Source organism: Acinonyx jubatus, chromosome A2 (genome assembly GCF_027475565.1).
Source record: "Acinonyx jubatus isolate Ajub_Pintada_27869175 chromosome A2, VMU_Ajub_asm_v1.0, whole genome shotgun sequence".
In the NCBI taxonomy this organism is placed as follows: Eukaryota; Metazoa; Chordata; class Mammalia; order Carnivora; family Felidae; genus Acinonyx; species Acinonyx jubatus.
The window spans coordinates 142,827,883-142,841,180 of record NC_069383.1 but is presented as its reverse complement, the minus strand read 5'-3'; the positions used below and the strand labels follow the sequence as shown (position 1 = coordinate 142,841,180).

The window sequence follows — 13,298 nt, the reverse complement described above, 5'->3', positions numbered from 1 at the left end:
CATCCCGCCGTCCTCAGAACGCTTCTTGGAGGAGTCTGAGAGGGCCTGGGTTTTGTAAGCATTACGAAATCTCAGTACAAGTTCATCAAATCCTGAGCCGTTACTTACAGTTTGGGATCGTGGCAAGTCTGTTCCACATGTGCCAGAGAGGCGGCAGAATGGAACTGCCATCCCCCACCCAGGTGCCTGAGTCCAGGGTGATCGAGGACGAGCCAGCCCTGCTGACACTCACAGGCTACATTTGGTGCAACAGAACTTTCTCTCCTGAGCTTCATATGTATGTCACTGTGGATGTAATACCCAACAGACCAGGGGTGGTAAATAAGTGCCACAGTTACCTGCTTTGTAGGCCCCAGTGGCCCCACCAGCAGCCCCATGGGGCCCAGCATCGCCTCAGAATCCTTTTCAGCCCAGGGTCAAAGGCGGACAGCAGCAGGCAGTGGGTGGCATCATGCTAACATAATCCTAGCTGCCGTTCCTGAAGTAGAGCCTTGCCCTCTGCAAACTTGGCTAATAAGTCTGGCACACAATGCCAAGGGCCACTTTGCTGAGGAGAACACTTAAAGCGTGTCCTAGGAAGCTACGGACCCAGCCCACTACCCCCAGACTTCTACATCCTGTGTAAACTTGCTGCTTTCTCCTTGTCCTTGTGAACATGGTAATTTTTCTACAGTGATAAAAATAAGTGATTTTATTATTATTTTTTTAATGGTCTTGCAAAAACAGAAACCCAATTTTAGGAAGTATCGGGAAGGAGTTAAGTTGTGGCCTGTGCATTTGCACAGGAAAACGATGGTGTGCACTAGAAATGGGATTTCAGAAAAGTCGGGGGCCAGGGTGGCGGGGTGGCACAGACCTTTTGTGTTCCTGCATTTGGACACGAGTAAACCCCGGGTAAAGTTCCCTGTGACTGCAGGGCGGGGGGGGGGGGGGGGGTTGTGGGAGCGGCAGGCCAGCAGTGGCCTCATACAGGGCGTCTCATGAAACGCTCTAGCAGAGCATGCCCACAGGCTCAAGAAGACGATACCTGGTCCAGAGGAAGTCCATCAGAAAGAGTAACAAATGTGGACGGCAGTCTGGGATTAGCAGGAAGCTGACTCTGCCTCCCCATTTTGTCCTTCCGCTTCTGTCACATGGGCAGTGACGGGCGCTATTACTTAGCAGCTTATTCTTTGTTTAGTTCTTTCTCTGTCTAGAAGTTGCTTGCTCTGACAGACATAGGAAGTCCCTAAAAAGAAAGAGTCTCCAACTCAGGGTACTTACCTGGAGACGATCATGAGTTCCTCCACCAATCCAGGAGTGGAACTGTGATCTTCTACATCTGACTGTGGAAAAACTCGAGTCTTAGGAGGGGTGAGTCACTTGCCAGAGATGAGTTTATGTGTTGTAGAGCTGGGACTTGAACCCCCAACATGCCCGCTTTCAAAGCCTTTCAACTCCTGTGCCCTTTGATCTGGACTTATTTTTCCCAGACCCCTCCCTTCACCAGGGGACAAGCCAAGGAAAAGCCCTAGAAGAGACAGCCCATGCAAAACAGACTGGGTAGAAAGAATGCATCCACCCCGCCAGGGAAGATGGCCTCCCTTGTAGTTCCCCACTGCCCCATGCTTCTCAAGGCCACTGAAAGAAAGGGCGAGCCTGCCGCCTCTCTGCTGTGACCATGGGTTGGGGAAAGCATTCTGGGGCAGAGGTGAGGAAAGCAGGCTACTTTGTGCATGGAGTTAGCACTAATCTGGTCCATCCCCAGAACACTGCTATCAGTCAGATCTCGGGCATATTCGTCATGGCTGCTCCCCTGTTCAGAAGCCGCCCCCACAGGCCCACCCTCTGTTCATCCTGGGCAGGAAGGGGAGAGTTTCCTTTGATCTGTAGACCGGTAGCAGGAGAAGCATGGTAGTTCATGGACCCCCCTTGCCCCTCCACCCAGGCGAGTGTTTGGACAGCCATGCAAACAAAGCCCCTTGGCCATGCTTGCTTTAGAACAGCTAGACTGAAGACAGAGCATGGAACAAAGTGGAAGGTGGAATAGCAGCCCCCTTCATACTGAGGACTTGTAGGTCACAGTGCAGAGGAGAGGATGCTGGGACTCAGATAAACAGCTCAGAAAGAGGGCAGAAGACAGATGGGAGGGACCCAACCCACTGGGCGGCTGGACTCCTGTGATCGGGAAGGAAACACACACTCACCATGCTGGTTTCTGGTCTGTCTGAAACCGCATGCCCTGAATAAAAGGCATCAGCCTGGAAACAGATCAGCTAGCTTTGGAGATATATCCATAGTTTAAAAAGTAAGACAGGTAGCTCTTGGGAGACCGTAACTGTTTTCTACTTATCCTCCTTTAGAAAGCAAAGTTTTTGAGTCAAGTAATTCTGAGTAGGGAATGTATGTCTTTTAAAAATATATTCAGCTTCCCTATAGTATAGTATACTTTGATGTATTGAAATAGAGCTTGCCCCACTCAAATTACTGCCTCGGTGCCTAATGCTGTAAAATTAAACTATTCCTTGCTGATATTTTATTAAGCTTCACCAGCATTTCAGACTCAGACATCTCATGGAGCTTCGGGCCATATGTTTTATATGCTGTCAGGGTGAACTCTGACTTCGGTCCACAAAGCTCCCTTCCCCCATGTCTTTATATAGTACAGGATTTCCAAAAACTTTCATACAGGCCATTTCCAAATTGTGGACTGTTGGAAGTAAATGTCTCTGGTCATATGGGTGTCAATGTCTAAAAAGACAAGAAAAAAAGAAAGAAGGAAAGGAAAATAAGTTGTATTATGAAAAGTTCTTGCTTCCTGGACATTATTTTTGCATTTCTTCTGTGCGTGATACTCTTATTTTTCTCACCATTGTGGGTGTGGGGGGCGGGGTGGGGGAGGATTCGGGGAGTGTAGCATGTTTCTGAAATCCATATGCAGAAAAGGGTATGCGTTCATACACAATGAGTTCACCTGTCTAGCAGGGAGCCAAAGGTACCTGTATGTTTGCATTTGGGGAAATAAATGGATATCGCCATAAATGGCGATCCTCTTAACAAGACTAACTTTGTCACTTAATAAGGGAGATTATTTCATAGATTTAAAACCAGTTAACACATTTAAAACTTGATAAGACAAGGCAATCCTGGTATGTTTCCTGTTCTCCAGTGATTAAAGCAAATCGAACGCTGGACCAGAAGAGGTTTTCCATGGTACAAGTAATGCTGTGAATGTTTCTCCTGGTAATGCAATTAGGAAATATTGGCCCCAGTTAATGAAACTTAAACAAAACATGTTGCCCTCGTCAAACTTGTTCAAGTTGTTAAACAGGCAAAGCCTTGTCCAAAAAGTTAAAAAACAGGGGCATATAGTGTTTCCATGGAAACTCTGTTAAAATACTGATTTGTGGATATGATCATAATCAGCCCCATAATCTAATATGACTGAATTAAATGAAAAAGAATCTCAGTTATGAAGTAAGCCCCCTGTGTAAGAGTATTCTTACACATGCAGAAAACATATGGATCCTGACGGACACTATTTTCAAACTACTTATTGGCACAGAGATGGAGCTTTAAGACTTGGTTTCTGTCTGTCTGTTTTTTCCCCCCTCCATTCATTGTTCATCGGTTTTATAATGCTTGGATTATGTGGGTGAGCAGTAAATAAAGTCTCGATGACATTTGGATTTTTCAATATGTATCATTGCTCCCCACACAACACCCCATATTGTTCTCATTGTCTTTTGTGACAAGAGAAGGTAACCCATAATATTTAACGGTTTGTGGGACGTTACAAGATTAAGTTTTATTAAGGTCATAATTTCTTCCTGCTAATGGGATCTTGGTAGAATTCTAACTATGAGGTTTCCCATGGATGCCTTTGACCTCTTGAGGGAAGGACACAAAGGCGAGGCTGGGTCGAGCGTTCCCGGGACCCTGGGCAGGAGCTTCAGGGCCATGCACCAGTCTCCCCACCCCACAGTTCCACAGCTCAGCTTGCAGCTGCTTGGGCGGTGGTAAAAATGGAAACTGCTCACCATGGTATACACTTCAGCCTGGTGGGACAGCAAGGACAGCTAGCTGTGTGTCAGCAAACTTCTTGATTCATTTGGAAACCATTGCACCCAAAAAAGAGCAGAGGTGCTCTTCATGGGCTCAGTTTCCTTCTCGCAAGAATATGTCGTCAGTCGTGTACGAACATCAGATGGGGGTTACCGCATAGTTCTTAGCAAGAGTCTGGCAATTACTCACACCTTAGTCATGGCATCCCAGAGCATCTGTAGAAAGACTTGTGTGACGGGACAGTGATAGGCGGACATGCCCCTGCCCAGGTGCATCTACACATCTCCTGCCAGCATGGTCCCTGGATACGTGGTCCGTGGGTCCTAATGTCACAGAGTGTCTGTGACTCACTTTCCAGACAGAGATATGCTACGTGGGGTCAGGCAAAGCTCAGAGATTGGACCCTGGCCCAAAGAGGGAGCAGGACTTGACTTCTCCCTGTCTTCTTCCATCCAGCTCCCAGAGCGGCTATGCCTTCCGGCTACACACGCTTTATTTGGGCACAGAGAGGAATACACTCAAGAGACAGAGGTTCAGGCCTGAGTCTGGCGCCAGGAGCTTAAATCTGCTGGATTATTTACTCCCCTTAACACTTCACTTTCTAATCAACTTGGTTTTATATCCAAGTAATCTATGAACACAAATTTTAAAAATTAAATAGTATTATAAAAGTTTGCAAAGAATAAAAAGAGGCCCCGACCCTCCACCACCCCCTACTCCCAGCCCCTAGTCCCGCTACCTAGAAGCAAAAGCTTCTGCCTCTCTTAGCATCTCTATTTCTCATTAGCAAGTTGAGATCGCTGGGTTTTATTGAATTTCAGACATTACTTATTTACTTCCTTTCATACGTGGTACTTTGGACTTTTTACATCATCTCCTCTTGCCTTGTCCATAGTCCACAGCTGCATACCTATCTCATAGCTTTTTATCAATTAGATAGTGATTATATCATGAGGACTACCTGGGTGTATCCCCTACTGTGATAAATAGTGTGCTACTGTGTGTTTCCTTTTTTACAGTATTTTTTCCCTGGATCAAAAAATCCCCATGTCCTTTTGTTTGCTTTGTTTTCCTTTTGCCCATGTATTTTTTTTTTCCTCTTTGTATTTCATCAACCATCTTAGGTGCCTGTTACTACTATTTGCTAACTCTCCACCAGTATTTGGGGAGAATTTGCTCCTGGCACCCTCCACCGTCCTGTTCCAATCCGGAGGGTCCTGTTCCAGTCCAGCTGCTGGGCTCCTGTGATTTCTCCTCTCCACGTTCCTCTGTTGTAGTCCTCTTTCTTTCTCCTAGACCCATGCCTTCCTTTCCCTGGACTGAATGCCTCCTTTTGCTCACAAACATTCTCAGCTCATTTTCTAAGAAAGGGAGGTAAAATGTTTTCAGTCCTCATAGCTCTGAAAATGCCTTAATTCTGCTCCTACACGTAACAATCGTCTGGCTGGATATAGAATTCCAGGGTGGGATCGTTTACCCTCAGAATGGCCAAGGCATTGCTGTCTTTTTTTCTGCCTTCCAGTGTTAACCTGTTAAAAACTCCAATGCCGGGGCGCCTTGGTGGCGCAGTCGGTTAAGCGTCCGACTTCAGCCAGGTCACGATCTCGCGGTCCGTGGGTTCAAGCCCCGCGTCAGGCTCTGGGCTGATGGCTCAGAGCCCGGAGCCTGTTTCCGATTCTGTGTCTCCCTCTCTCTCTGCCCCTCCCCCGTTCATGCTCTGTCTCTCTCTGTCCCAAAAATAAATAAACGTTGAAACAAAAAAAAAAAAATTTTTTTTTAAATAAATAAATAAAAACTCCGATGCCATTCTAATTCCAGACCTTTTGCTATGATCAGGCTTGCCCAGCCTTCATCCCAGAAGCTTTTAGAACGTACGTTTTGTCTCTAGTGTCCTGAGACTCCTTGATTCAGTTTCTTCTCCTCCTCATTTATTGTGCAGGAAATTTTACAAGCGCTTTTGTATTAGAAATGCATACCCTTCAGTTCTAGGAAATCTTCCCATGTTGTTTTTCCAAGTCTTTTTGTTTTATTTCCTGAGAGATTTTCTCCTTCTAACTTGTTTCTACTCTTAAATTTATATGTTTATTTTGATGCTTTTTTTTTTTTTTTTCAAATTTCCAACAGTTCTTTTTTAGAGCAGCATGGTCTTTTTCCAAGGATACACTGTGGTCTTTGGTCTTTGATCTCTCTGAATATATTGGTTGTAGTTAAAGTTATTGTTTTTTTCTTGCTGTCTGTGCTGCTAACTCTAAGTCATTTAATTTTTCTGACGGCTTTTTGTCTTTTTCATGGCGAAGGCCCCTCACACATAGGTGTGCCTTAGTTCTTATTTAAAAGTGAGGCTCTTAATTATCTAAAGCTAAAATCCTATTGGAAAATTTCCCCACAAATGGGTTTTACTGTTGGGTGAATCAGTGGGATTCAGTGCAGGTTTTCATTTTTCCGGTTCAGCTCCTCACCCCTCCGTCATCTGGACACTAGCAGTTTTCAGGACCATATAAGACCATACTAGTGACGTGTGAAATAGAATATGTATGTTGGTAACTACTAGCATTGTGCCCTCCCGCCTATCCGTGGCAGTGCATGGATTAAAACTGCTAGTGCATCTGGCTCTCTAGGTGTTACTGCACAGTCTTGGCCTTGAAAGTGACCAAGTGGGGCCAGTTACCCATGCTCAGATGCCATCCTTTCTCTGGGCCCCTCTCTTCTGCACCCAGTTCAGGAGTATATGTCTCTTTCTCCCAGGAGCCTGTGAACATCTACAGAACGTGGACAATGACATGGGTATATAGTGATAGAGAACAGAGGCCACTCCATGCTCTTCCATTTATTAGCACCGTGACCTGGGGCAATTTATCTATCATTTCCAAACTTTGGTGCCATTAACTTGTAGCCCAGTCCAGTGGATCTCAAGCATGTCCAGCTTAGCCGCTCCCTCCTCCTCAAGTATAGTTGTGAAAAGCTTCCTTGTCACTTCTCCATCAGACATCTGTCTAGAGCCTCTCTTCCCTTTTCTCAAGATTTTAGGTGCCCTAGTGTATTGTGAGGATGTGAGGAAGCAGATGAGGACCAGGGGAGGTTTGCAGCATGGAGAGAAGTTGCCCCTTAGCAGTCAGTGGGCAGTGCAGCAAGCTAGGGTGTCCTTGGGAGGTGGTCCTCCTTATTGGAATGAAGGAATGGCCAGACCCCATGTTCCAGCTCTTCCTCTTCCCAGAGGTCCCGCCCCACTCCCTTTCACCGGCTCTTTCCAAATAACAGGAGAATTTGTACCCTGCCTCATTATCACATTCCCTTGATTCTAATTTGCCATGAATAGAAGTGGGAGCCTCTACACGAGTAAAAAGTGATACGCATTGATGAGCATGTACTGAGAGTCTCTCACTTCTTCAGACTTCCACCTCGGGATCTCAGCCTCAAATGTTCCTCCCTTTCACTTCCCTTTGCCTGTTATTGCCTACCCCCCACCCACTCCAGGCTGCAGACTGAAAGTCCTCTCTCCCATGACCCCCAGGACTTGGTGGGGCACCCACCCCCTTTTATCCTCCTGTATCATTCCACACGTGTCTTTCAAACCACCCACAATGGTCACTGGTTGTGTGATAATCGTATAGCTTTGGAAGTTACTGTAAACCCTGAGAACACAAGGGCTGAACAAGTCATACCCTTCACTCTATTCCCCCAGCACAGGGGATGCTCAGTTAGTATTTATTGAAGGAAAAGAGGTACAGAAGGGGGAGAAGGTGTAAGGTAGAGGCGACGTGAGCTACCATTAACAGCGGGAAAGATGAAGCCTTTTACAAATAAGCTTTCCAGTGCATATGAAAAATTTAAAGTCTGATCTAACAAAGAGGCCAAGCAGGTTCACCTGCCCTGATGCCTTTTCCAGAACACCAAGGACAGGGGCCACAAACTTTCATGGGAACCCGCTCCAAACCTAGGGGGAGTAAGGGTTCTTCCCAATACTGGAAAAGCATGTTACTTTTTGCCTCTGCTCCACCGAATGAAAAAGGTCCAATTCTTTCCTAAATGTGAAACAAAGAGATAAAAGGTAAGAAATGCAACTTTGGAAGCAGGCACAGTTTATAAAAAAAAAGAAAAAAAAAAAGTCCCTGGGACCAGTTAGTCCCCAGTTGAGATTACTGTTAAGGCACGGAGCTCTGGTGTGAGTGATCTTTAGCTGTAATTGTAATACTCTGTTGATAAAAATAGCCAAGCGTTGTGAGAAATCCATCTGCCTGTGACCATGGGGCATTTAAGATTACCTGGAGAGCCTTAGGCAGAGAATCGGCGGCTCTCTGCTGCTACTGGCTTTAAGCGGCATCAGTTCGAGGAGGATTTCACTGTTTTGTTCTGGAAGCAGTTGGTGAAAGAGAAGTGAGGTAGTGAGACGGTTCCGAGGGGACTTTGTGGGTCTGATAGCCTGTTGCTGGGGAGAGGACAGTAAATTGCCAACTCTGGCTGGGAGGAGGGTCATGATTAACCCTTTCTGGAACCCCATAAGGAAAATGGTCTTCTTTTTAGGGAAATAGTATAAGCTAGCAATTACTGAGCTCTCACTGTGTGCCGGATGCCATGCTAGATCGAACTTTACATCACAGCTTTTATGACTGAGCCGAGAGAAGTTAGGTGCCGGATTCCAATCCTGAGCCCACCATTACTCTGTGTTGCCTCTCAACTTTTCCACTGGACTAAGGAACAGAAAATGGGTGGAGTAATCTTCCAAGCAGTGCTAAGAAACAGAAAAACAATGGACACCAGAGACTCTAGCTAGGACTGGCTGGACAGGGAGGAAGGAAGGAGTCCCAGAGTCAGGCTGGGGATACCAGTGCAGGACAGAGCTTTGCAGGAGTCGCTGGGGCATTTCCTCAAAGACCTGCAGGATGCCATCGTGTTTGTGGGAGAGCAGCGTGGATCCAAGGCATCCTGAGTGCTGGCTGGCCCCCCAGGGCACCTGGAGCCTGCTGACAATGTAGAGGTGGCAGACATTTAGCAGTGTGCACAAGGAGTCTCTCTGCTGGCTATCCCCCTGAAAATAGGACGTCTGACTCTATCAGCCAGGACGTGGTCCTGCGAACAAACCCAAGCTAGTCGAGGTTTTGCAAGTATTAAGGGCTTGAATACAGGGAACCAGAAGCTTTCACAGTCACTGAAGGGTGAGGAGATGCGGGTCACGAAGCACTGATGCGGATGTTTCCCAAGAGCTCATGTTGTGAGCTGCCCACTGCACATCTTGTCTGTGGCTGCCTCCAGGTCATCGTGGCCTCCGTCTCGTTGCTGCCTCCTGCATCTGGCTCTGGCCCTCTCTTGGCAAACTCTCACCTGGAACCGAGCGTGGGGGACGTTCTGGGAAATGCAGTTCTAGCGTCTCTTCCTGGATGCAGGACAGGCCTCCCAAGGAGGAAGTGGTGATGTCCGGTTGAGGATCACCCATCAGCGCCCTGGAACTTCCTGTGACATTGGCACACTGTCATCCGGTCTGCTGTCCCCGCTCCCACTTTTCCCTTGTCGTTTGGATGAGGGGGTGAGACAGGGCAGCTTTTTACCTGGTAAAGTTTCAGAACGGTGTGAGGTGAAGGGCCATTTCAGGCGACTCAGTGTCTCATTGTCCCACCCTGCCTCAGGAGAAACTGCAAGATTCTTGATAAACTGTCAATGGGAAGAAATGAAAATACTCCCCCCAAATTGGCAATGAGGCCCTTCATGGAGACACATGTGTTTGCCTTCTTCATCGCCTACAGTGTGGTTACTAAGAGCCGTTAAAGGGCCCACGTGTGTCCACCTGGTCTGGGAAAAGGTACCACGTCTCCCGCAAGGAATCTGTCATGAGCACCATTGTGGTCATGCCGACCTGGCTGCGCTGAATGGTGGCCGTGGTTGCCTGGGGAGCTGCGTGGGGTGTATTGTGAGCGTCCTTAGGAAGGAGTTAGCAGGATTCATTAGTGATGCCTGACATGAAATCAGGAAGGACAGCAGGATGATACAGGTTTGCTCTCCACACCAGTGCTGCTGTCAGCTGTGGGAGTTGACAGTCTGTGTGGAAGTGCTCATGGGATAGATCTCTGTACCTAAAGATTGGTTGCCCACCTCCTATCAGAAGGAGCCACCAACCTGGACTACAGCTGCATTCGTCAGGATGCCATCCATGGCAAGCAAAACAAGAAACAAAACTCAAGGCGGCTTAAGCAAAATCAGTTAGTTAAAGGAAGTTAATTATTTGGTTGGTTGGGATAGGTAGAAATTCATGGGCTCGTAACTAAAATGTCTAGAGCTATATCTGGCTTCAGGTGCAGTTGGATCTAGGGCTCAGTTGAACTCACCAGGGTTCTCAGTCTCTCGTTTCCCTTGTCTTTGTGTCAGCCCTGTTCTCAAGCAGACCCTCCTCACATGGTGCCCCTAACACTCTCATTTGCGCCGCTTGGCAAACTCAGTGGAAAGAAGCCTCCTTTTTCCTGAAAGTGTCCTTTCAAAGTCCTGGGGAGCTGGCTGTCATTGGCAAAGCTTGGATCGGGACCCACCTGACTATGGAAGAGGAGGGGAGGATGCGTTCCTGTGCTCGTGCACTAGGGGGCAAACCCTACACAAATCCCATGGACTGACACTGGAGGCAGGACAGCTCCCTAAAGAAAATGGTGTGGGTGTGGGGGGAGGGGAGGGTTCTGCCAGCCATCAGAGGGGACGTGGATGCTCAGCTGACAAAAGCAACAGCTGTTATTCCAGCCCAGCTGGAGTCGGGATCAGTCTGGGCCATCTCTGAATCATCTCAGGCAAGTTGCTAACTTCTTTGGACCTCTAGTTACTCATTTGTGTAATGAGTAGGTTTGGTTCAATGGTTCACTCTGCCATTCCAGCTCTAAACTTGTACAAATCTACCCATAATCCACAACCAGATGGACCACACTGGGAGCAGGGTCCATTAGCAACAGTCCCAACAAGTGGATCAGTTACTTATTTCAGGCCTAATTGTGCTGTAAAGCACCGACAGGCAGCCTGAGAAATCTCCCAGCACTGTTAGGGTCTCAATCAGAAAAAGGCAGAACTGGTTTTGAAGGGACGTACTCCACAGAAGTGACTGTGGTCTCTGACCCAGACAAAGACCCTGTTGGATCCTCAATGGAAGATCCCTTCTGCCTGCAATTCTCTTGGAAACGGGGCCTCCGCCAAGCTCATCTGGTGCACTCTGCTCTGGGTAGAGGTAATTATTTTTACGAGGCATTATTCACGTCTAGTCTACCTGAGGGCCACCCCAAATAACGCTTCTCTAGCTATTAAAGGCTTTATCAGGCATGCAGAGTCTCTGGTAGTTTCCTTCAGGGGAAAAGAGAAAGATTCCTCTTGAAGTTTACCACCTCCCGCAGCAATTTGCTGCCCATTTCAGGGCCACATGACGTGGTTGGCACCTGAAAAAAGTACAGTCTTTCTCTTTTAAGTGCAGCCGGAAAATGGGAGTCATAAGTGAAAGTAGGGAACCGGGAGAAGCATTTCCATGCAGCCAAGGTAGCTTTCTTGTTTTGTTGTGAGCTGGCAGACTCCGACATGCTGAAGCAATGTTTTGTCAAATTTCTTAAATGCTGAATGTGGCACTGGCCCAAATGAATGTAGATGTTATTTTAGTGCTAGGAGAGATTTATTTTAATGTACAGTTGTAGCCACTACAAAGGCCCCTTTTTCATCTACTGGGGGCTCGATTCCTTGCTCATTCACTCTGCAACCCCCTCCTCGTTCTAGGGTACTGGTGTATGCCGTGAAATTGCCGAGTATTCCCTCCTTCCCTCTTCATCTCCTAAGGCAGTGACATAAGTGCTGACAATAATTATAATTAAGATGCCTTGTGCACGAAAAAGCAGCATGCAGGGCTCCGTTCCTTTGCACGGCCTGCCTGGAATTCACAGACAGTGCTCCTTGATACAGAGGATGAACCAGCAGCAGAGCTGACCTGCCCAGCTCCAGACTCTGGCAAAGCGGCCCCCAGAGAAGCTTTCCCTTGTCTAGGACCTCGATTCTCTAAGCACAGAAGGAGCTATTCCTTCACGGCTCGCCTCAGAGGTGGGAAATCCATCTGAACTGAGCCTCAGATACCAGTATCTTGCACCTTGATGGAGGCCAAAATAAAGGGAAGGGAAACCATAGAGGAAGCTCTGGCGACATGTGAGGTTTAGCCCAGCCAAGTCTGTGCTTTCAAGGCAAGATGAGGGGAGGGGAGCCACAGACAGAATGGTCGTGGGGGCCTGGGGTGAGCAGGAGGAAGGGGGAATCATCACCAGACCCAGTGGTAGGAGGGAAACTGAAGCCAGGACAGCTCTCAAATCTATCCCATCCATCCAAGGCCCCCTTTTACTAATAATCTGTAATATCCCTTTTACTATCCCAAAATGAGATGCATAGAAAATAGAACCTGTTTCCCCACATGCTGCCGAATGAAACAAACAAAAATTAAAGCACGCTCCAACACTAGAATCAAGAAATGAAAGAACCGTAGTTTATAATATGATAGTATATACTTTAGTATGTAAATGTTTGGGCATAATTACAGGAAGAGACAGAACGAAGTAGTCAAGAGCTTGCATGGGATCTTTGTAGGTAAATGCAAGGGCTGCTGTAGGGACATCTCAGCCCCAAACCCTGCCTCACTGGTGATGGGGAGGGGGGGTGGTCTCTGAAATAGTAAAGTCGTAGGCAAAACAAAATGCACTCATCTCTCTGTTTCACAGAACTGTAGTTACCTTTCTAGAAAATTCCACATGGAAGACAGCCTTCGTATTTAGATGTAAAGCGGAATCCAGTTCAAGGCCCAGATATGGATTATGCTTTCCAAGCGCATCAATCACAGTACAGCACTTGCAAGCACTGGGGTGGGGGGTGGAGGCCTGTCCCGTGAATTGTGGGCCTTCCAGTTATGGACAAACTACAACCCTCCGAAACAGACCCCTCGGGGCAGGGAGGGGTGGGTGCAGCCCAATTGAGAACTAAGAGGAAAGGCTGAAGGCTTCAGGTCAGGTGTGTGGGCTTGAATCCTGGGTCCACCCAGTCCTAGCAGTTGTGTAGCCCTGGTTAAGTCACTTAACTGCCTGCATCTTATCTTTAAAATGGACAGAACAGCCCGTCCCTTAAGAAATTGCTGGAAAAGTTAAGACGGATAATGCTAGCGGGGTTTCAAGTCATTTCAGGCAATTCTCTCCGGTTCATTCATTTTAGGGATTTGTCTTCTACCTTGAAGTCAGGAAGATGGGAGTTCAAATCCAAGTTCCCCCACAGAG

At 47.4% G+C, this 13,298-nt stretch overlaps 2 protein-coding genes across 8 annotated transcripts in view; one reads left to right on the top strand and one right to left on the bottom strand.

Annotated features, from left to right (window-relative positions):
* The window catches only part of LRTM1 (leucine rich repeats and transmembrane domains 1), a 29,679-nt gene extending 20,204 nt beyond the window's left edge, over nucleotides 1-9,475 (bottom strand). The window contains exons 1-2 of the mRNA XM_053217778.1: nucleotides 9,364-9,475; nucleotides 5,194-5,405 (exon numbers count right to left, since the gene is read on the bottom strand). Coding sequence (XP_053073753.1) covers nucleotides 5,194-5,405; nucleotides 9,364-9,475 — 324 coding nt within the window. The remainder of the gene's footprint in view (nucleotides 1-5,193; nucleotides 5,406-9,363) is intronic.
* Nucleotides 1-13,298, top strand: part of CACNA2D3 (calcium voltage-gated channel auxiliary subunit alpha2delta 3) — a 1,033,852-nt gene that overhangs the window by 916,345 nt on the left and 104,209 nt on the right. The window lies entirely within an intron of this gene.